Genomic DNA, 23,686 nt, shown 5'->3' with positions numbered 1-23,686 from the left:
GTGGACGTTCCCAGCCCAGAGTCCCGCCCAAGCAGGGCCTCTAAATGACACAAAATGTTTTTCTCTGCATGCCAGTCATGCTCCAACTGAGTTATGTGTAAAAGTGCCTCTCATGGCTGAGGGCAAAAACAGTTCCCACAAGACTAGAGAAAGGTGACCCCCGACGGCTGAGTCTCCAGGGAGCATGGAGCTGCGTGCTCAGCCCTGCAGCCCTGACGGCTCTGGAATGGAAAAGCTTCCAACAGGAAGGGCAGGGCTTGCTGCAAATCCAGCGGTCCAACCCCACAGGTGTCTGTGGTGTCAGCTCCATGCCACAGAGCCCAGGGCTGGGGCCAGAGCCACCAGGCCCCCTGCCAGCCTGCAGGGGCCTCCTCCTCTGTGTAGCCCAACCACCCACTCTGAGCGCAGACAGCCTCCTCTAATCACCACAGGGCCCGTCCCAACCCACCACCACCCACCCCCTTGCAGGAAAATGAGCCCTGAGGACTCCCCAGGGCTGCTCTGGGCCTGGACATGGAAACTGGAAGTGACATTTGCAGAAGGAGTGCAATGCCCTCGAAGGGCTCAGCCACGAGCAGCCAGTCCCCAGGGCTCAGAAGGCCCAGCTGTCAGAACCCTGGGAGCCAGCAAAGAGCCAGGGGCTCCACCTAAGTCTATGGCCCCTGCCTCTTCTGGTTGGGAAAGAAATCAACACCCCTTTACTGGCTCCCACTGACAGCCCACTCCCCCAGGTGTGGGAGGATTCTGGGACGATGCAGGCAAACCTGGACCCTGAGCGAACCTGCCCCAGCCCTCACGGGCCTGGCACCAGCCACAGCACCTAAGGCGTCAGTCATGGTGACAATATGACGGTGATAAGGGCATGGACAGTGGACATGGCAGCTGGACACTGGGCACCCACTGCATGCCAGGCACTCAGCACAGCACCGTCACCCCTGGATGAGCAGTGGCCCTTTGCAAGCCAGGGTAGCCTGGACAAGTTATTTGGGGATCTCTGAGCTTGTCCAACGGTGCAACTTCACTGAGCCATGAGTCTGGGGTTTTATCAGGGCCCACGCCCGTTCCTGGAACTCTGATGCATGAGGGAGCCACACAGGGACCCTTAACAAAAGCTCCCTGGGCAATATGTTCTCTTGCCTCAGTCTCCCAAATAGCTGAGATTACAGGCGCACCACTACCGTCTGGCTAATTTTTGTATTTTTAGTAGAGACAGGGTTTCACCATGTTGGCTACCATGTTGGCCAGGCTGGTCTTAAACCCCTGACCTCAAATGATCCTTCCACTGTTGGGGCAAGGCACCTGACAGGCACGACTGCACGATCTGCTTGTTGGGGGCTGTGTCCATTCCCCACTCCTTTGACAAATGTCCACACCCAACCTTGCTCTGACACCCCAAGAGCAGAGATGGTGACACCTGCTTCCTACATGCCCATTGCTCTCCCAGGGCAGACATCCCCAGCAGATGCAACACAGCATTTAGGCAGACATCACCAATTGATGGTGGCAACAGACACCAGGCCCTGCTCCCTCTCACTCCAGTGGGCAGGCCCCAAGCCAGCTCTCACCTGCCCACCCCCAACCCACAGCAGCAAGACTCAGAAATGAAAAAAACGCAAAGAAAACAGAAACGCCCCATAGCAGGAGGATGGCTAAAAGACATGTCTTGATAAGATATCATTCAGGCATAGGCCAGGCACTGCGGCTCATGCCTGTGATCCTAGAACTTTGGGAGGCTGAGGTAGGCGGATCACTTGAGGTTAGGAGTTCAAGACCAGCCAGCCAACATGGTGAAACCCCATCTCTACTAAACATACAAAAATTAGCCAGGCGTAGTGGCGGGCGCCTGTAATCCCAGCTGCTTGGGAGGCTGAGGCAGGAGAATCGCTTGAACCTGGGAGGTGGAAGCTGCTGTGAGCCACTGCACTCCAACCTGGGCAACAGAGCAAGATTGTCTCAAAAAAAAAAAAAAAAAAAAAGATCTCTTTCACTAAAACTCATGTCTTTGATACATATTTACCTCCTGCAATTGCAAACGCTTCTGCAGTGCATAAAGTGAAATAAATAGCAGGAAGCCTTATGGTTCGATCTCCCACACAGACACACAGTCATACAGAAAAAATGCAGGGAGGGCTGGGGAACAAAAAAAACAGAAGATAAAATGTGGAGACAGACACACCAAGCGAGTAAGAGACCACCTCCAGACCTCCCTTCAGTTTCTCAAACACACACAGCAGGGCCCGTTACAGAATTTGTGGGGATTGCTGCAAAATGGAAGTGCAGACGGCCTCTTACTCAAAAGGTAGGAATTTCAGGGCAACAACAGAGCTCACCTCATGTGACTACACAGGTCACACAGCCCATGAAGTCGGTCCCAACACCAACATGCTCCTGCCTCAGAGCCGCCACACGTGCTGTTCCTTCTCGCCTTTCCCTCTTTTAGTCCTTCAGATCTCAGGCCTCCTGAGAGGGACCTCTGATCTGCCGGCTCAGGCGGCCACGCCCCCAGTACAGGAGTCTCCGGCTCAGTCCCTGCTGTGTCCCGTACCCGATCCAGGTCTGTCCTGACTATGTCCATCTGTGTGCCGGCTTGCTTCCTGACACGGCCCCCACCAAAGGTGCGCCTCGGGGCAGGGGAACAGGTCCGACTCATTAACTGCTTTCTTCTCAGATATATTCTGGAATATTTGTCGATATTGGGGAATGTATATGCTCCACCTTTTTCAGATTGGCCAGGATGAGCTGTCCTTTTTCTTTTCCTTTTTTTTTTTGAGACAGGGTCTCACTCTGTCACCCAGGCTGGAGTGCAGTGGCACGATCTCGGCTCACAGCAACCTCTGCCTCCTAGGCTCAAGCAATTCTCCGGCCTCGGTGTCCCAAGTAGCTGGGATTACAGGCCTGTGCCATACCGCCCAGCTAATTTTTGTATTTTTAGTAGAGATGGGGTTTCACCATGTTGGCCAGGCTGGTCTTGAACTCCTGACCTCAAATGATCCACCTGCCTCAGACTCCCAAATTGTTGGGATTACAGGCATGAACCACTGCGCCCAGCCCAAGCTGCCTGTTTTACACCTGTGCCATGTTCCGGTGATTCTCTCTCCCCTCCATCCCCTGGCCCTGACTGTGGTAGCCGCTCCCTGCCGTCATGAGCCCTTTATGTCCTCACTCTTTCCCTTTCTGCCAGGACTTCAACCAACACTGCAGAACGCAGGGTCCAGCTCCAGCACTGAGTTCAGCCTCTTCTCACCAACAGACAGGAAGGAGAGAAAACAAACTCTGAGAAGGCCAAGGTTCCCGGGCAGCCAGCAGGCCAAGCATCCTTCTCCACTGAGGCTTGTGCAGCCGAGGCACCCCCTCCTCCAGGGAGTGGGCAGGGTCCTGGGGCAGTCTGCGAGGGAGACCAGGGCCTTGCCCCACCAGGGCCCAGGTATGGGGCAGCAGCAAACTCATGGCAGGGGAGCCAGACCCCACCTGCTAGAACCTACTATGCCACCTGGGTAACCCCAGGCGGTGACTTGCCCTAGCCTCCTCTGTAAACAAAGGGCCCATCCAACCTGGTCAAACCACTCCTCCCCATCAAGGGTCTATAATCCTCCCTTAACCTGCTTGGTCCAAACCCCTGGTGTCGCCAGGTCACTCACGAGGCAGCTCATCTGGACTCCTTCCCTGGGTCCAGTTTCTCTCTCAGCATTGCCTTTGAGGCCAAGGTGAACGGTCAACAGCGAAGGGCCCCAGAGGTGATGGAGGAGCGGGTGTCCAAGACACTCACCCTTTCTAATGCACTGACTCCCTCGTGGACTCACTTGTGCCGTCTCCCCCACCCACCCAGCCCCAGAGCCCAGAGTGCGAGCGCCAGAGGCCCGGGATTCTGTCTGCACCGCGGGGTCCCCAGTGCCTCGGAGCAATGCCGGCACGCGGCAAGTGCTTGACAAATGCCTGCTGAACGAGCAAATGGATGGATGAACGAATAAATGAGCAAGCAGATGAATGAATGGGGTGCTGTCCAGAGCCGTGAGGACTAGGCCGCCCAAGTCCCCATTTCTCAAATTCTCCTTCTCCCCACTTGGGAAACAAGATGCTTGGTGGGGGAGACTCTCCAACCATCCCCTGCAGTAGCCGGCACAGTGGATAGACCCTTTGATGAAACAGCCATGTCTTCACTAAAGATGCTCTGCTCTCAGAAAGAGAAAGACAAATATGAACCTGGGAAGTCCTCACCAAACACAGGACCCCTGCCAGGGAGCAGAGAAAAGGCCCACGCGCCACAGGCACCGCGACCACACACACACCCCGGCCACTGCACACAAATACAGACCCTAGCCGGCGAGAGCAGGGGGACCAGGAAACTTCCTAGAGTCAGGACCCCCATGTGCTCAGACAGCAGTGGGAGCAAGGAGATTTCTCCACCCACTGGATGCCAGGAGAGTCCTTCTAGGGGGCCCCACACTGAGACTCTGCCCCTTAGGACTGTTCCTGAGTGTGGAAGCCAGCCCACTTGGAAGCCCTCTGCCCTCCCGAGTGGGACACTGGCACAGGAAGCAGGCCCTGTCCCCCACCACCTTCTGCAAGCTGGGCCCCATCACACTACAGAAATGGGGAGGACTGGTCCCAGGGATGGCGCTTTCCTGACACATCTCATTACCCCCTCGCTTGCCAGGCCCCAGGGTCAGCCCCAGAGGGCAGACCGGCTACCCCAGGCCTGGGAGCATCCCCAAAGGTGAGCTGCATCCTGAACGTGTGTGATTTCCTGAAGGGCCCGCCCCAAACCAACACCTGGAAAGAAAGATCCTCAGCCGGTGCCCCAGAGGAGAAGAGCCATGCCTCACTGCAACACAGTCCCAGGAAGCACCAAGTGCCTGAGGACCAAGGCGGAGAGTAAAAAAGTGGGAAAATATCTGGGGCAAAAAAAAAAAAACAAAACAGGATTGACCTCCTGGGCTCAAGCAATCCTCCCAACTCAGCTTCCCGAGTAGCTGGGACCACAGACTTGAATCACCACACCCGCCAAGCGGATCATTTTGAATGGGTTTGCCGAGGTTCCTTCTGGGGCACCCCTGCCGGCCCCAGCCCATTCCCGCCAGGCCCCGCCCCGCCCGCCCCGTCCGGTCCCACTGCCTCACCTGCCTTACACGTCCTGCCGTTGTCCTGCAGCTGCACACCCGTGGGGCAGGCGCACGTGTAGAAAGGCTCCCTTGGGGACAGCAGGCACAGGTGGGAGCAGCCGCCATTGTCCTCCTCACAGCGAGTGTGGACTGGGAAAACCAGGACAGAGTGAGAGAAGGTTCCACAAGAGGACTGTCACTTGTTTCTGAATGAGTCGTATCCTGCCTCCTCATCCCCCGTGACAGCCCCCAGTGTGTCCTCTGCCCAAACCTCAGCCTCAAGTGGCATCAAGGACCTCCCCGTGGGCACCATTCCACCTGCCTCATTGCTGGCCCCGTCCACATCGGGCCCTCAGCCTGGCCAGATGGCCTGCAATTTCCCCAAAACCAGCGTGACCTTCCTGGCCACCCTCACACCCAGACGTGATCTGCCTTGGAGCGGCATCCTCCCCACTTGCTCCCTCCCACCAAGCTCCTATGACCAGAAAACCCTCCCCAGCTCCTCGAGGCCCCCAAAGGACACCCCTCTGCAAAGACTGCCCCCCACTCTCCAATGGCCGGGGTCAGGACCTGCCTGCGTGGTAGTGACGGGAACCCCAGAGACAATGGGCTCCTGGGCAAAAGGCTTGTCGTGTCTTTGTGCTATGTGTGGACCCAGCAGCTTCCACAGGAACACTGTCCCTCTTGCTGGGATGGCCAAGCTTGTCACTCTCTCAGGCCTTCTATGACCAACAGCAATTGAACGGAACTCGATAAATGCTTCCAGCACCTCATTCGAACCAGGGGAAAGCTGGGGTGTAGCAGCCCCAAAATACGGATATAACTGGAACGACAACCTCACCAAAATGAACCTCTCTCTCCTCATGCTGCCCCAAGTGTAGATGGGTTTTGTGCCCACGACTTTCTCACCAGGAAACAGCTCCAGAGAGCACCACCCTCCTGTGTCCTGCTCTGGGAACAGCTGGCACCCCTAGGCCCCACCTTTCAATTCAAAGTCCAAACCTTCCATAATGGCCTGGCCAGAAATCTCCATCCCTGGTCCCTGTGGGGGTAGGCCACTGTCCCCAGAGCCGCAGCCCCACTGTCACAGAAGCTGGTGCATTTCCCCATCAGGGACCTCTGTCACAACTCTGCGTGGCCCCCAGGCTGAGAATTGCTGATTCTGAGCAGGTTATTCATTGACAAATACGCAACTTGCAGGGCCAAGCATAGTGGCTCATACCTGTGACCCCAGCACTTTGGCAGGTCAAGGTGTGAGGATCACTGGTGTGAGCATCACTGGAGCCCAGGAGTTTGAGACAAGCCTGGGCAACGTGGCAAAATCTCTCGTCTCTATTAAAAATACATACACACACACACACACACATATATATGTATATATAAATAACCATATATATATATATACACACACACACACACACGAACAACTTCTTCTGGGCCTTGAAAATGAGGCGACCTTCCTTGGGAATCCCCTTGCCACTGCTGAGCCTGAAACAGCCCCCACGAGCTCTGCAGAGGGGCCCTCTGCAGGCTGGTGCCCCCCAGCCAGCCACACACTCTGCACACACCTCCCTCCATTGCAGCAGGCACCCCTTTAAAGAGGGGGCCCCCCAGAGCATGGGCTTCTGCAGGGAGGGGTCACCTGCCCCCCACCCCACCCACGCCCACTGACCCCCATGCCCCCGCGCCCCCCACTCCCCTGCCCCGCTCTCCCCCACCCCCCGCTCTCACACCCCCCGCTCTCCCCTGCCCCGCGCCCCGCTCTCCCCCGCCCCCGTGCCCCAGCCGGCACTCACAGAAAGGCTGCCGCTCCTGGCTCAGCACCTGGATGTCCATGGGTGAGTACAGGGCGCTCAGGATCTCCTTCCTCTTTCCCCCAGTGCGCTTGTTGCAGGCATGGATGGAGCGGGTCTGCCAGTCTGTCCAGTACAGAGTGTCCCCGGAGAGCGTCAGGGCGAAGGGGTGTGTCAGGCTGCCCTCCACCACCTTCTGCCTGCAGTCAGGGAAGCGGGGTGGAGGAGCCATCAGGAGGGTCCCCTGACAGTTATTGCTGCTGACCCAATTACTTTCTTTTTTTTTTTTTTGAGATGGAGTCTCGGTCTGTCACCCAGGCTGGAGTGCAGTGATGTAACCTCAGCTCACTGCAACCTCTGCCTCCCGGGTTCAAGCAATTATCCTGCCTCAGCCTCCCGAGTAGCTGGGATTACAAGATGCCCACCACCACACCCAGCTGATTTTTGTATTTTTAGTAGAGGCAGGGTTTCATCATGTTGGCAAGGCTGGTCTCGAACTCCTGACCTCAGGTGATCCACCCGCCTCAGCCTCCCAAAGCGCTGGGATTACAAGCATGAGCCACCATGCCAGGCCTCCCATTTACTTTCAACCAGAGAAGTGAGGCCAGGTCAAGAGCCCCAGGAGCTGGCACCCTCGTACATTTCTCCCGGCGTGCACAGGGCACCTCCCAAACGCAGCCTGTGATGGTGACACAGGGGCTCCCCCAGGGCAAGTGGCAAAGTCTCCCCCAGGGAAGAAAGGAGGAAGCCACGCCTGGCAAAAAGGACACCTCTCCTGCCCAAGGCTTTAACCTCTGAATACAAATCAGGCCACGTGCACTCGCTCCTTCTTACAATGCTCATAATTGATACTTTCAGAGTAAATGAAACTTGGCATCAACCCGAGAAACAGCTATTCTTTTCTAGGTGCTTACAGTGCCCAGCAAATGAGGACTCGGGTGTAATGAGATTATGGACACTGGGAACAGGATCGTAATGTGATGCGGTTGGTAATGTGCAGTTTTATTTGCTTAATGACCTTCGCCCCGTGACAGGTGGGCCTGGGGGCAGAGGGTCCCCGCCATGTCCCCAGCCCTCAGCACAGCTGCCAGGGGAGGGTGACACTCATGAAATGGCACAGGGAAGATGGGAGCTGTGGGCTCTGCAGATCCACCGCCTCTTTTGTTCATTTTTGTTGATGCTGTTTTTTAAGAAAATTATTGAAGTAAAATTCACAGGACATACATTTACTTTTTCTTTTTTTTTTTTTTTTTTAGATAGAGTCTCACTCTGTCACCCAGGTTGGAGTGCAGTGGTGTGATCTGAGCTCACTGCAACCTCTGCCTCCCAGGTTCAAGAGATTCTCCCACCTCAGCCTCCAGAGTAGCTGGGACCACAGGCATGCACCACCACGCCCAGCTAATTTTTGGGGTGTATTTTTTTTTTGGTAGAGACAGGGTTTCACCATGTTGCCCAAGACTGGTCTTGAACTCCTGAGCTCAGGCAATCCACCCACCTTGGCCTCTCAAAGTGCTGGGATTACAGGCGTAAGCCACCACACCCAGCCTAAATTTATCACTTTAAAGTGAATAATTAGTGTTACCTAGTGCATTCGCAAGGCGGTGCAGCCTCCACTTCTGTCTAGTTCCAAAGCACTTCCATTGCCCCATAGGCAAACCCCACACCCGTCAGCAGTCACTCCCCAGTCTCCGCCCCCAGCCCCAGCAAACACTTTTGATGGATTTAACTACACATGTTCTGAACATCTCATATAAACGGAACCACAATATGCAGCCTCTGATGTCTGGCTTCTTTGACTCAGCACTATGTTTTCGAGGTTCATCCAGGCTGTAGCATGTCAGTGCTTCATCCCATTTTAGGGGTGAACCATATTCCAGTGTAGAGACAGAACCCAATCTGTGCTGGGGGACCTTTGTGTCATTTCCACCTTCGGCTGTTGTGCACAGTGCTGCTAGGGACATTCCTGTCCATTCGCATTTTGTGTGAAGACCTGTTTTTGATTCTTAGAGTATACAGCTAGGAGTGGAATTGCTGGGTCGTACGTAAATCAGTGTTTACATCCTAAGGAATCACCAAACTGTTTTCCACAATGTTGCCTTTTTTGTTTGTTTGTTTTCTGAGACAGGGTCTTGCTCTGTCACCCAGGCTGGAGTGCAGGGTCGTGATCATGGCTCACTGCAGCCTCGATCTCCTAAGCTCAATCGATCCTCCTGCCTCAGCCTCCTGAGTAGCTGGGAACACAGGTACGTACCACTATAGCCAGCTAATTTTTTAATTTTAATTTGTTTTCGTTTTTGTTTTTTTGAGACAGAGTCTCGCTCTGTCGCCCAGTCTGGAGTGCAGTGGCGCCATCTTGGCTCACTGCAAGCTCTGCCTCCCGGGTTCACGCCATTCTCCTGCCTCAGCCTCCCAAGTGGCTGGGACTATAGGCGCTGGTCACCATGTCCGGCTAATGTTTTTGTATTTTTAAAAGAGACGGGGTTTCACCATGTTACCCCGGATGGTCTCGATCTCCTAACTTCCTGATCCACCTGCCTTGGCCTCCTAAAGTGCTGGGATTACAGGCGTGAGCCACTGAGCCCAGCCTTAATTTTAATTATTTAATTTTAATTTTTTTTTTTTTCAGACAGAGTTTTGCTCTTGTCACCCAGGCTATAGAGTGCAATAGCAAGACCTCAGCTCACTGCAACCTTTGTCTCCTGGGTTCTAGCAGTTCTCCTGCCTCGGCCTCCCAAGTAGCTGGGACTACAGGTGCCCGCCACCATGCCCGGCTAATTTTTGTATTTTTGGTACAGATGGGGTTTCACCATGTTGGCCAGGCTTGTCTCAAACTCCTGACCTCAGGTGATCCACCTGCCTCGGCCTCTCACAGTGTTGGGATTACAGGCATGAGCCACCGCACCCGGCCCAATTTTTATTTTTAGTAGATGGGGTCTTGCTTTTTTGCCAGGTTGGTCTCGAACTCCTGGGCTCAAATGATCCTCTCACCTCAGCCTTCCAAAGCACTGGGATTATAGGTGTGAGCCACTGTGCCCGGCCATGTCGCCATTTTTTTTTTTTTTTTGAGATGGAGTTTTGCTCTGTCACCCAGGCTGGAGTGCAGTGGCGCGATCTCAACTCACTGCAAGCTCCGCCTCCTGGGTTCACGCCATTCTCCTGCCTCAGCCTCCCGAGTAGCTGGGACTACAGGCACCCGCAACTACGCCCGGCTAATTTTTTGTATTTTTAGTAGAGATAAGGTTTCACCATGTTGGCCCGGATGGTCTCGATCTCCTGACCTCGTGATCTGCCCGCCTCGGCCTCTCAAAGTGCTGGGATTACAGGCGTGAGCCACCAAGCCCAGCCTATGTGGCCATTTTTCAGTGAGAGAAGCCAGAGGCACATTACTCCTGGTTGCTCCCTGGGCCATGCTCTGCCTCAGCCAGAAGCACGGAGGGAAGGTCAGCCTCGGCCCTTGCCCCAGCCACAGTCACAGATAAAGGTGCCTTCACAGGTCTGTGTGGCTCTAGAGCTCGTCCCCTCCGCACACAATGCTTCCATGTGAATAGCCCCAGGTGCCTCATGAAGAGCAATGGCCATCGCAGAGGCAGAAGAATCCCACAGGGAGGCAGGTGGGAGAGAGGCTGAGAACAGACCAGACCCTGGGGCTACAGACCCTACGTTCCAACCCTGGCTGGGACTAGCTGTGTGGCTTTGGGCAAATTCACATGCCTCTCTGTGCACAGGGGATCATAACAGCAAACATACGCTGCGCACAGTGGCTCACACCTGTAATCCCAGTGCTTTGAGAGGCTGAGGTGGACACATGGCTTGAGCTCAGGAGTTTGAGACCAGCCTGGGCAACATGGTGAAACCCCGTCTCTACAAAAATATACCAAAAAAATTAGCCAGGCATGGTGGTACATGCCTGTGGTCTCAGCTACTTGGGAGGCTGAGGTGGGAGGAACACTTGAGCCCAAGAAGTCAAGGCTGTGGCCAGGTGTGGTGGCTCATGCCTGTAATCCCAGCACTTTGAGAGGCTGAGGTTGGCGGATCACTTGTGATCAAGAGTTCGAGACCTGCCTGGCCAACATGGTGAAACCCCATCCCTACTAAAAAAAATACAACAATTTGCCAGGCATGGTGGCAGGCACCTGTAATCCCAGCTACTTGGGAGGCTGAGGCAGGAGAATCGCTGGAACCTGGGAGGTGGAGGTTGTAGCGAGCCGAGATGGTGCCACTGCACTCCAGCCTGGGGGACAGAGCAAGACTCCATCTCAAAAAAAAAAAAAAAAAAAAAAAAACAAACAAACAAAAAAAGAGGTTAAGGCTGCAGTGAACCATGATTGTGCCAATGCACTCCAGCCTGGGTGACAAAGTGAGACCCTTCCTCAAAACAATAAAAATATAAATAAAAATAAAACATAATAGCAAATGTTTCATAGAGTTAGTGTGAGCATTAAATGAACTGATAAATGTCCCTGGAAAACAGTAAGTGCTATGGAAGGGTTGCCGCCGCCACCGCCACCACCATTAGCATGTTTCAACTGCCATCACCCTTGCTGTCCCCTGTCACCATCCTTTGACCAGGGCACTCCCAGCTGCAGCCTTTCTATCCTCTTATCCACCCTTCATAACTGTAAGATCACTCAGCTCCCAAGAACCACAGTCTATAGGGTAACCACATTTCCAAATCTCAAACCAGACCCGCTGGTCTGCACTTCCAGGGACAACAGGATATTTTCAAACCAGCCCAAAAGAGATGTGTGGCTCAGCATAAGAGGAACAGGAGAAACCGAGGCCTCTTGCCCTGAGAATGAGCTTGGAAGTGGATGTCCCGGCCTCACTCACACCTTCAGATGACTGAGGCCCCAGCCAGGAGCTTGAGTGTACCCTCAGGTCACACCCTGAGCCAGAACCACCCAGCTAATCCACTCCTCATCGCTGACCCCCTTCCCGTAAAAAACCTCTTTGCTGTTTCAGGCTGTTAAGTTGTGGGCTGTTTTGTTACACAGCAATGGATAACTAACACACGAGGCCTGGCAAGCATGGAGCAAAGCTGCCCATGCCCTCAAGTCTGTTCATGTGGGTGTTGGCCTGTGTTTGCAGAAATCCAGCCACTGAGTCCTCCCATGCAGTCACTACTGCCCTCTGCACAGACACCTCCCACATCCCTGCCTGGGCCAGGAGCTCCACTACTACAGGAATGGGGTCTGCCATCCCAGGAGGATCCCTGACACCTGGCACAGGGCTAGCAGCAGGCAGTACTTGGTTAGTGAATAAACTGCCCTTCACCTGTACACAGAGGGGATGTTTCTCTAAGGGGTAATTAAGTACGGAGCTGTGAAGCTACGCTGACCAGAAGGCTCTAAAGGCAATTACCCAACAAGAGGAAAACCCTTCCTACTCATTCTCGGCCCATTTTATTGAGCACTGACTATGTGGAAGGCCCCCTGGTGAGACTGGGTAATGCGGTAATAACTGAGACAGCTTCCAGCTGCTGCCCTCAGGATGCCTGAGCTGGGGTAGGGCCAGGGTGGGGGTGGTGCGTGTGACAGGGTTACTGTTCACAACCCTGCCGGGCCACAAGCCCTCCCCAACAATTCCAAAATCCAAGATGCTCTGAAGATGGAAAGCTTTTGTTGCTCATTTGGTGATAAAACCTCATTTGGTGCATGGGCCGGGTGCAGTGGCTCACTCCTGTAATCTCAGCACTCTGGGAGCCGAGGAGGAGGATCCTTTGAACTTAGGAGTTTGAGACCAGCCTGAGCAACATGTGAGACCCCATCTCTACCAAAAATACAAAAATTAGCCAGGTGTGGTGGCGCACTCCCGTAGTTCCAGCTACTCGGGAGGCTGAGGCGGGAGGATCGCCTGAGCCTGGGAGGTGGAGGCTGCAGTGAGCTGAGACTATGCCATTGCACTCCAGCCTGGGTGAAAGAGTGAGACTCTGTCTCAAAAAAACAAAGTTAAAAAACAAAAAACTGTGCATGGGTGTGGGCTACAGATAGTCTTTTCTGCCCTACTTAGAATGAACATGCCACATTTACTATAGAAATATTCAAGGGCTGGTGGCAAGTGTCACCCAGACCCTGACGCTGTTCCAAGTTCTGAGAAGTCCTGCATTCCTCAGGTCCCCAGAGTTTCAGAGAAGAGTCTGTAGGCCTGAGTTAAGAAGGAACGCCTTCAAAAGCCCTGGGGACACCTGGGGACAAAGTGGAAGGGGGTGCTCCAGGATTGCGTGGGTACCTACCGGAACGAGCCGTCCAGGTTGGCACGGTGGATGAAGCTGAGCTTGGCGTCAGCCCAGTAGAGCTTCTGCTCCTCCAGGTCGATGGTCAGTCCATTGGGCCAGTAAATGTCCGAGTCCACAATGATCTTCCGGGTGCTGCCGTCCATCCCTGCCCGCTCAATCCGGGGCGTCTCACCCCAGTCTGTCCAGTACATGTACCTGTGACGGGGGCAGGCCAAGAGGAGAAGCAGCTAACAGATCTGTTTTTTGTTTTTGTCTACACAGGTGCAGACATAAAACAATAGACAGTGAACTTGCCCTAAAATCTCACCCATCAGAAATAACCAACAGGTAGGGTTTCAGGTATTCCTGCCTTAAGCTGAGCAATCAAAATATACTATTTCCAACTTGTTCTCAGTTAACAGTAAATTCTGGGCACCTTCCCTTCTTGTGAATAGAAAGATTCCTTGTTCTTTTGATGATTGCCTAGTGTACTGTGCTGTAAGTTTTTTAAAGAACTTCGGGTTATTTATCTGATTTTTTTGCTACCATGAAAATGCTGTAAGTGAACCTCTAAAAGGCAATTCAAAACACGCAGGATGGAATATTATTTAGTGCTAAAAAAAAATGAGCTATCGGCTGGGCCCAGTGGCTCACGCCTGTAATGCCAGCACTTTGGGAGGCCAAGGCGGGTGGATCACGAGGTTGGGAGATCAAGACCATCCTGGCTAATACAGTGAAACCCCGTCTCTACTAAAAATACAAAACATTAGCCAGGCATGGTAGTGTAGTTCCAGCTACTTAGGAGGCTGAGGCAGGAGAATCATTTGAACCCAGGAGTGGGAGGTTGCAGTGAGTAGAAATCGCACCACTGCACTCCATCCTGGGCGACAGAGCGAGACTCCGTCTCAAAAAAAAAAAAAAAAAAAAAAAAAAAGAAAGAAAAGAAATGATCTATCAAGCCATGAAAAGACATGGAGGAAACTTAAATGCATATTAGTAGGTGAAAGAGCCAATCTGTATGAGTCCAACTCTATGACACTCTGGAAGAAGCAAATACACAGAGACAGTAAAGCATCAGTGATTGCCAGGAGTTGGAGAGGAGAAGGATGAATCAGTGGAGCACAGAAAATCAGGGCAGTGGAACTATCCTGTATGCCATGGAATGGTGGGTGCATGTCCTTATTCATCTGTCTAAACCAAGAATGTACAAATCAAGGGCGAATCCTCGTGTAAATGTGGATTTTGGGTGATGGTGCATCAGCCGGCTTTCATCAGTTGAAACAAATGTACCACCCTGCATAGGATGCTGACAGTAGAGGAGGCTGTGTGGGTGTGAGGACAGGGATGTACAGGAAGGAACTCAGTACCTGCTGCTCATCAATTTTGCTGTGAACCTACAACTGTTTGAAAAAATTAAGTCTATTTAAAAACAACAAAACATGGCCAGGCACGGTGGCTCGCACCTGTAATTCCAGTACTTTGGAAGGCTGAGGTGGGTGGGTCACTTGAGCCACCCAGGCAACATGGCAAAATCCCATCTCTACAAAAAATAAAAATTAAAAAAAAGTTAGCTGGGCATGGTGGCACACTCCTGTAGTCCCAGCTACTCGGGAGGCTGACGTGGGAGGATCCCTTCAGCCCTGGGAGGTCGAGGCTGCAGTGAGCTGTGACTGCACCACTGCACTCCAGCCTGGATAACAGAGTGAGACCCTGCCTAAAAAAAAAAAAAAAAAAAAGGCTGGGCGCAGTGGCTCATGCCTGTAATCCCAGCACTTTGGGAGGCCGAGACGGGCGGATCACGAGGTCAGGAGATCGAGACCATCCTGGCTAACACGGTGAAACCCCGTCCCTACTAAAAGTACAAAAAAAAAATTAGCCGGGCATGGTGGCGTGCACCTGTAGTCACAGCTACTCGGGAGGCTGAGGCAGGAGAATGGCGTGAACCCGGGAGGCGGAGCTTGCAGTGAGCTGAGATCGCGCCACTACACTCTCAGCCTGGGAGACAGCGAGACTCCGTCTCAAAAAAAAAAAAAAAAAAAAAAAAGAATAAAACCCATGGCTGGGGCCGGGCGCGGTGGCTCACGCTTGTAATTCCAGCACTTTGGGAGGCCGAGGCGGGCAGATCACGAGGTCAGGAAATCGAGACCACGGTAAAATCCCATCTCTACTAAAAATAAAAAAAATTAGCCGGGCATGGTGGCAGGCGCCTGTAGTCCCAGCTACTCGGGAGGCTGAGGCAGGAGAATGGCGTGAACCCGGGAGGCGGAGCTTGCAGTGAGCCGAGATCGCGCCACTGCACTCCAGCCTGGGTGACAGAGCGAGACTCCGTCTCGAAAAAAAAAAAAAAAAAAAAAAACCCATGCCTGGGATGGACCCTGAACCTGCAGCTGCAGCTGTTCCTGGGTAGGTATGTGGGTGACGTGGCTTTGCTTCTCCATGTTCCCAAGAGACAAGCATCACCCATCCATGAGAAACAAGCACATCCTCAGGGCACCCTTACTTGATCTCTGGCCAATGAACCAAGACAAAGTGAGCAGACACCAGGTCTGGGATGGCAGGTCCCACCCCCGCCAGTGCCCAGTGTGCCCTGTTTGGAGGTGACCACAGGGTGTGTGCCCAGAGGCTGGGCGTGGCTCTCAGTAGAGACCAGAGGGGAACCACACCAGCTTGGAGGACTCAGTTCCCATCCCAGCCAGCTGGGATGAGCCACAGGACACAAGGGCTGGCAGACCTATTGTGTTTTGTCCACCCTTCACAGCAGAGAAAGGGGACGGTGCCCAGAATGTCCTCTGAGGAGCCTCCTCCCACTCTTGGTCCATGTAAAATGGTGCTGACTCCCTCGCTCCCTTCTTCCTGGGGTGGGCGGCAAACCCCATTCCCCTCAGCCTTAGCAAGTGATTTAGAAGCAGGCAGCTTGCCCAAGCCGGGCATAAGAGTGATCCCGGGACACAGGGAGAACAAGCCCCGCTTTGCCCTCTGGGGGTCTCCATTCAGCAGAAGAGGCAAATGATAGACGCACAGCCGCCTCCTCCCCCACCATGGTGCTCTGCAGCCTCAGGAGCCTCAGGTGCACCAAGGGCCACCCCGTCCAGGGGGCCATGCTTCCCTGACCAGTGTCATTCCCAAGCGAGTACCATCTCCACCTTCCAGAGGGGCTGTGACAAGATCAACAAGAATGAGGGCATACGAGCCTTGAACCAAACATGCCCTCTTCCCTGCAAAGGCTGACCGCACCCAGCTGCTATCACCAAGCCCCTGCTCCTCCGGCCCCATGGGGACAGGATAAGAGGGGTGTCACATGGAACAGCTCTCCAAACAGTCCCTCTCAAGCTGCTGTCTCCTGTGCATCTAGTGAGAACCCAACCAACACAGGGAAGGTGGGAATTTCTATTCCCATTAGACAGATGAGAAAACTGAGGCCCCGAAAGGCTGGCCTGTCCCAGGTTACAGGCGCTGAGCGGCAGCTCTGGGAACACACTTGGTGTCTGCTGAGGGCCCAAGCCCGGCCATCATATGACTCACCCTTCGCCAGCAAAGGCCGGGTGTGGGTGAACTTTTCCTGGCAGCCTGGGACTCCAAGGTGCTGGCAGCCAGCCCAGTGAAGGCTCCTGCATGCCTGGGGCAGACGCCTTGCTTTACCTGCACGTCCCCACCCCTAGGAGCTTGGACAGAGCCCAGACCCCCCGCCACCTCCTGAGAAGGTATCAGGGGCATCAGTCTGGAGTTGGGGGGGATCCACACAGGCCTTCCCCAAATGCTCCACTGTGACCCATGGAAAAGGCTGGAAAACGTGCAGGAGCAGGAGCCTCCGCATGGAGCATAATTCACATTCCTTCCCCAAGTTTCATAACAGAGGCCTGCTGGTTTCCTTAAATGGGGAATTTGCAAGCCAGTCGGTGACCAGAGACTGGTTGGCGTGGACGTGCTCTTGCAGAGTCTCAAACGCTACCACAAGCCCAGCCAAATTCCACGGAGGAAAATCAACTTCCGAAGAAAAGAGCTGCAGCATGGCCATCGTGCAGAGCCAGCTGTGGTTGTGGTTGTGTGTTATTTTAGGGAAGAGCCATTTTGCATTTTAAAGAGGGGGTTGGGTTTCACCCTGGCTTTAATTTGAGACCCGGGGGCCACTGCAGCCCCTTGTCAGGCTGGTACAGGCCGCGGCCTCCTCCCATGCTAAGCCAGTGTCTTTCTGGCCCCAGATCCTCAGGGGCCAGAGGGTCATCCCCAAAGCCCACTCTGCCACCCACATGGATACCCTGGCCTGGGAGGGACGTGCCTTCCCTCAACCCTGCCTGGACGTCTGCACAGGGCCACCTGCATTGCTGAAACTGCAACCAAGTCGAGTCTCAGGAGGGGCCCCCCTGGCTGCAGGGCTCTTGATCCTTTTGGGCATGTGCACACTGAGGTGGACGCTCAGACCCAGGGACCCCCTTCCTGATGATGGCTGGGGCAGGAACCCCCTCCTCTGAGGAAGGACCCTGGTGGGGGACAGCACTGCAGGAGGGCACAGGAGATGACGGGGGCCCTAGCAGGGCCAGGAGGAAGGCCAAGATGCTCCTCGCAACCGTGTGCCTGTGGCCAGGACAGAAGACAAAACCCGCCCTTCCACTGTCCCCACTCTCAGGACAGCAGTCCTGCCCCAGGATTCAGCACCCACACTTATGCCTGAGGACCACTACTCAAGTCAGTATCTGGCGAGCAGGGGTTGCTGCCCGCGGGCGCTGTGACAGGCTGGAATCCTCTCCCTCTCCCTCTCCAGAGAACATGGAGCCTACAGGGACAGCGTCAGCACCTCAGGGTAGGACCAGGGCTGGCGTCATCAGCATCACTGGATCTGATGAGTGGGAGCCGGCATCTCACTGTTTTCACTCTCTCATTCAAATGACTGGAGCAAAGGGAAGGTGTGGGGAGAGGCCCAGGAATCAACACTAAGGTCAACTTTGCCCCAGGGGCAGGGGTGGGAGTGAACAGCCACAGGTGTGATCCTGGGGAGGGCTTCTGGGAGAGAATTCAGAGGCAAGCACGTAAAGGAACCATTTCAAATAGTTAAGAAAAGCCAGAGCCAAACAGGAACGGTTGGCTCCCAAAGATGATGCAGGCAAAGCCAGCTCAGATCTGAGCATGGGAAAGACTGCTCCCAACCAAGGGCCTAGCATCTCCCAACCAAGCACCAAGTACCTCCCAACCAAATGCCAAGCACCTCCCAATCAAATACCTCCCAACCAAGCACCTAGCACCTCTCAACTGGACACCAACTACTCCCAATCAAGCACCAAGCACCTCCCAACCAAGTGCCAAGCACCTCCCAACCAAGCACCAAGCACCCCCAACCAAGTGCCAAGCACCTCCCAACCAAGTACCAATTACCTCCCAACCAAGCGCCTAGCACCTCCCAACTGAGCACCATGCACCTCACAACAGAGCATCTAGCACCTCTCAACTGATCACCTCCCAACCTAGCACCGAGCACCTCCCAACCAAGTGCCAAGCACCTCCCAATCAAATACCTCCCAACGAAGCACCTAGCACCTCTTAACTGGACACCAACAACTCCCAATCAAGTGCCAAGCACCTCCTAACGAAGTACCAATCACCTTCTGACCGAGCATCTAGCACCTCCCAACTGAGCATCATGCACCTCCCAACAAAGCACCTAGCCCCTCCCGACTGATCACCTCCCAACCTAGCACCAAGCACTTCCCAACCAACATAGCAAAAGCCATAAGGAAGTAAAAAGACAAAACCACGCAGGCATGGAGACTGGACTTCTGGTGGCAAGGAAAGGGCATTTTTATTATAACGACAGCTAACATTTGTTGAACTCACAAACTGTTCTTGGTGTTTTCCTCATGACATGCAGCATGGTCATGCCTCTGTACAGACAGGGATACTGAGGCACAGAGTGGCACCGTGCCAACCTTGTCTCATCTTTCTATCGAACCTACATGCAGAGTGCCAGCAAATCCAGCTGTCTTTCTCTTCAGAAGAGATCCCGAATCTTGCCACTCCTTACCCCCAGAAGTGAGGTGTCCCCGCTGCTGCTTTCTGTCGCCAGGATCCCGGTAATAACTGTGGACAGGGCTCCTGCCCCCAGGCCACTCACCCCACAGCTCACTCTTGCTCCAGCCACCATGGGATGCCTTCCAGCACGAGTCAGACCTGGCACCTCCTCTGCTGGAGACCTGATGTGTCCTCTCCTCACACCTTGGGCCCTGTTCCCCTACATTCTGCTACAGCCCCTCAAACAGGCCCCACCCCAAACCAGCCCAGGGCCTTTGCACTGGCTGATCCGTCTGCCTGGACTGCACTGCCCCCAGACAGCCACACGGTTCTCAGCCTCACCTGCTTCCAGTCTCGGCTCAAAAGTCACCAAGAGGCCTTCCCAGCACCTGAGCTCCGACGGAAGCCCCTCGCCACAGCACCCAAGCACTGCTTTATCCCCCCACGCACACGTCCCGTTCAAATACTATTCATTTACCGTCTCCTCCCACCCACTGAAAGGGCCAGAGACTGGGCTATACCTGCTGCGTGGGGAGCAGGACCAGTGCGCAAGGGCTCACAAATGCGGGTGGATGCCTGGTTGGGAGGTGAGGGAGCTGCAGCGACCCACGCTAGGAGGGAACGCAAGGACAGGAGGAGCGCAGGTCCTGGCGACACGATGGCCGCAGCAGCCACTGGTGAGCAACCGCAGGCCGGCCCCAGGAGAGGGCTTCCAGCAGGCTGCTATCTTCGGCCTCTCCGACTGCTGCAGATGCCCCTTCCCAGCCAGAGAGACTGCTACACCAGCCCACCCTTCCAAAAAGAAGGTCAGTAACCCCATGGCTCCTGGAGCCACAGTGCAGGGGGAGAGGGCTGAGAGGGCGACAGTTCACCAGGTGGAACAGAGGCCACCCCAGAGGTCAGCTGGCTCCCCAGCAGCTGCGGGCAGCCAGCCCACTCGGAGGGCAGCGAGGGCATACGAGGGTCTCCAGGGATGAGTGTTTGCCCAGCACAGCACCCCTGGGAGGCCGGGGGCACTTCTCAGGTGGTGGGGGCACGAGGCTGCTCTGGCCTGACCTCAGGGACTCAAAATACTTTGGCCATAAATTCCACCGTGTCCCACCCCTGCTGGTACCCTGTACTCACACAGACTGGTTCAGATGCAGACACTCTCGCGCACATCCTCGCTCACACGGGCACATACACGCACACACATAGTCACATGCGCACACTCACACGCACACAAATACCCACTCACACGCATGCATGCACACTCATGGACACACACAGGCTCACACGTATGCACACATGTGCACGCACGCGCGTGTGTGCGCACAAACACAAACACACACACACACAGGCTCGCATCCTCCCACTCCCACACTCAGTTGCTCAGACACACACATGCCTGGCTCTCACACAAACCTGTTGGGTTCTGAAAGGCTCCAGCTCTTCTCGTGCTCGTCAGAAGCCAGTCAATGGCTTCCTAAGTCACCGCACAGAGCAAAGTGGTGAACTTGGCCACCACAGCACCCTGCTTCCCGAGCTCCCAAACACCAGCCTTGGTGAGGACAGACCCTCACCCTGCACCCTCATTCCCACTACCCCGGGGAAGGCCCAGAGGAGGTGCATCTGCAGGATCTGGCAACCAGCCCCTCCCACCCGGCTCCTGCAGCCAGCACCGTGGGAGTCAGGGGGAGGTCACTGCAAAAGGCAACAGCAAGTTGGTGGCCCCAGGACTAGAGCCCAGGGGTCTTAGGTCCTACTCCAGAGCTTGGACACTGTTCCACAGGGCACGGCCAAGAGAAGGGCTTCCAGGGCCCTGACTTCAGGGAGGAGGGCGGGTGGGCTCCTGTGGCAGGCCTGGATGCACCGCCGCCTACTCCTGGGACTCTCTAACCTAGAAGATCTAGGTCAGGCTGGGTGCAGTGGCTCACACCTGCAATCCCAGCACTTTGGGAGGCCGAGGCGGGTGAATCACTTGAGGTTAGGAGTTTGAGACCAGCCTGGCCAACATAGCAAAACCCTGTGTCTACTAAAAATACAAAAACTAGCCAGGTGTGCTAGTGCATGCCTGTAATCACAGCTACTCAGGAGGCTGAGGCAAGAGAATCGCTTGAACCCAAGAGGTGGCGGTTACAGTAAGCCAAGATCACGCCATTGCGCAAAGAAGATCTAGGCCGGCCCCTCATCCAGTGAGGTCCAGGCTGGGAGTGCTGAGAGACTGTGGTGACACTGAATGAACTAACAGGCAAAGGGCTTCCAACTGAGCCTGGGGGTGGTGGGAAATGGCTCTTGTGTTCTAGTCAAGACCTCTGCCAACCATTTCTGACACTGACCCAGCACAGAACCTGACAGGTCAGCAAGGGCCAGGGCTCAGCACAGCCCAGGTAAGGGTGTGTGTACGGCCCCCAGAGTCACTCCCAGGCTGCAAGAGGAGGGACAAAGGAGGGACAAGGGGTGTCCAAGCAAACTGTTCCCTCTGCTCGGGAGTCTGGGGTGACCTGGCCTAGCTGGCCAATGGAGCTGGGCTGCCTCCCCTTAAACTGTCCATCCCAGACTTCGACTCCAAGGAGGTTCTTAGCTTCCCTGCCACCCATCCTTTCCCCACCTGGGATCACGGCCAGGCCCTGAGCCTTCAAGGGCCCAGGTGAACTCAGCCAGACTAGGAGCAGAGGAGGACACAGGGCAACTTCCAGAACGGACCCGAGAACCACTCCCAGCAGATTCTGCTTCCAGACAAGGAGCTGCACTTTTTCAGCCAATGCAGTTAGAAAGCCAGGAGAAGGTGCAAATTCCACCTGCCTGAGAGTCCGCACTTCCCAGGCTGCCCACCACACACACAGCAAAGATGTGTTTAACCATTCAAACCCACAGCCAACCACATCGGTTGCCTCGGACATGCAAGTTTTAAAAAGGAACGTAACTATGGGCCAGGCGCAGTGGCTCATGCCTGTAATCCCAGCACTTTGGGAGGCCAAGGTGGGTGGATCACCTGAGGTCAGGAGTTCGAGACCAGCCTAGCCACCATGGTAAAACCCCATCCGTACCAAAAATACAAAAATTAGCTGGGCGTGGTGGTGGGTGCCTGTAATCCCAGCTACTTGGGAGGCTGAGGCAGGAGAATCACTTGAACCCAGGAGGCAGAGGTTGCAGTGAGCCAAGATCGTGCTACTGCACTCCAGCCTGGGCAACAAGAGGGAGACTCCGCCTCAATTAAAAAAAAAAAAGAAACGTTTAACTATGGAATCTCAAGGGGAAGTAATTCTCTCAACTATAACAAATCCTGAAAGCTGAGCTCTTTTTTTTTGAGACAGGGTCTCCTCACTTTGTCACCCAGGCTGGAGTGCAGTGGTGGGATCACAGTTCACTGTAGCCTCGATCTCCCGGGCTCAAATGATCCTCCTACCTCAGCCTCCCAAGGAGTTGGGATTACAGGTGCACACCACCACGCCCGATTAATTTTTGTATTTTTTTGTAGAAATGGGGTCTCACCATGTTGCCCAGTCTGGTCTTGAATTGCTGGACTCAAGTGATCTGCCCGCCTTGGCCTCCCAGAGTGCTGGGATTACAGGCATGAGCCAACACACCCCCCACCAACTCATTTTAAGAGTCACATCTTTTTTGTGAAAAATAACTTGGGCTCACATAAATTCGAGAGAGAAATGGTGACACTCCCTGCCCCCCGGACCCAGGTGGAGTTGCAGCAGGGTTTACCCATGAGCGGGATCCAAGGCGATGGCCCTCGGCTGGTCAAGGTCCTGCCAGAAGAGCACCTTTCGGGATGTGCCATTGAGGTTGGCCACCTCAATGCGGTTGGTCTCTGAGTCGGTCCAGTACAGCTTCTTGCCCACCCAGTCACAGGCGAGGCCGTCGGGAGAGACCAGGCCGGAGATGACCACGTTCTGCACGGCGACCCCCGTCTGGTTCAGGTAGGTCTGCTTGATGGCCTCCTCGCTCACATCTGTCCAGTACACAGCTCCCTTGGAGAACTGGAAGTCCACTGCGGCCGCATCCTCCAGGCCACTGACCACGACGGTGGACTCCAGCTTGACTCCGCCAGCGTCCACCAGCCGTACGTCCCGGCGGTTGGCAAACAGCAGGAGCGGTGAGGCTGTGGGGCAGAAGCAAACCGTGAGGGCCACTGGCTAAGCCAGCAGGCCACAGCCCTGGGATGGAGCACTATGCCCAGAGCACTCCTGGCACTGCCCCGCCCATGCCCAAGACCTCCAGTTCCTTCCTCCCACCCGCAAGGTGCTGTCAGGAAGTTGCCTGGGCAGCCTCAGCCTGCACCATTCAGAGGCTCCTGCAGTGCAGCAAACAGCCTTCTTCCCACACTCGGTGACAGCACCTGTTTGTTTACCAGCGGCTACATCTGTTCCCCCAGATACGGGTGACCCTTCCTGCCATGCCCATCACCTCCCACATCATCCTCCAGAGGCTGCAGGGGCCCTGCCCTGTTCTGCAGAGACGCCACATCCCCTTTGTTGGCCTGACACAGGGGACGGGGACATGAAGGTACAGCTCTGGCCATGCTGCCCGCTACAGACCCAGCCACAGGGCCACATTTTTTGAGGGGTTCAGAGCCCAGGCCAGACAGA

General features: G+C 54.9%; 1 protein-coding gene across 1 annotated transcript in view; it reads right to left on the bottom strand.

The window, feature by feature from the left end:
* LRP5 (LDL receptor related protein 5) overlaps positions 1–23,093 on the bottom strand; it is a 103,776-nt gene extending 80,683 nt beyond the window's left edge. The window contains exons 1-4 of the mRNA XM_030811372.1: positions 22,803–23,093; positions 13,125–13,322; positions 6,896–7,092; positions 5,118–5,249 (exon numbers count right to left, since the gene is read on the bottom strand). Coding sequence (XP_030667232.1) covers positions 5,118–5,249; positions 6,896–7,092; positions 13,125–13,318 — 523 coding nt within the window. The 5' untranslated portion in view covers positions 13,319–13,322; positions 22,803–23,093. The remainder of the gene's footprint in view (positions 1–5,117; positions 5,250–6,895; positions 7,093–13,124; positions 13,323–22,802) is intronic.
* Positions 23,094–23,686: the final 593 nt, after the last annotated feature.

This window comes from Nomascus leucogenys, chromosome 4 (genome assembly GCF_006542625.1).
Source record: "Nomascus leucogenys isolate Asia chromosome 4, Asia_NLE_v1, whole genome shotgun sequence".
In the NCBI taxonomy this organism is placed as follows: domain Eukaryota; kingdom Metazoa; phylum Chordata; class Mammalia; order Primates; family Hylobatidae; genus Nomascus; species Nomascus leucogenys.
The sequence above is the reverse complement of the archived record's forward strand: the minus strand, read 5'-3'. Positions and strand labels throughout refer to the sequence as shown.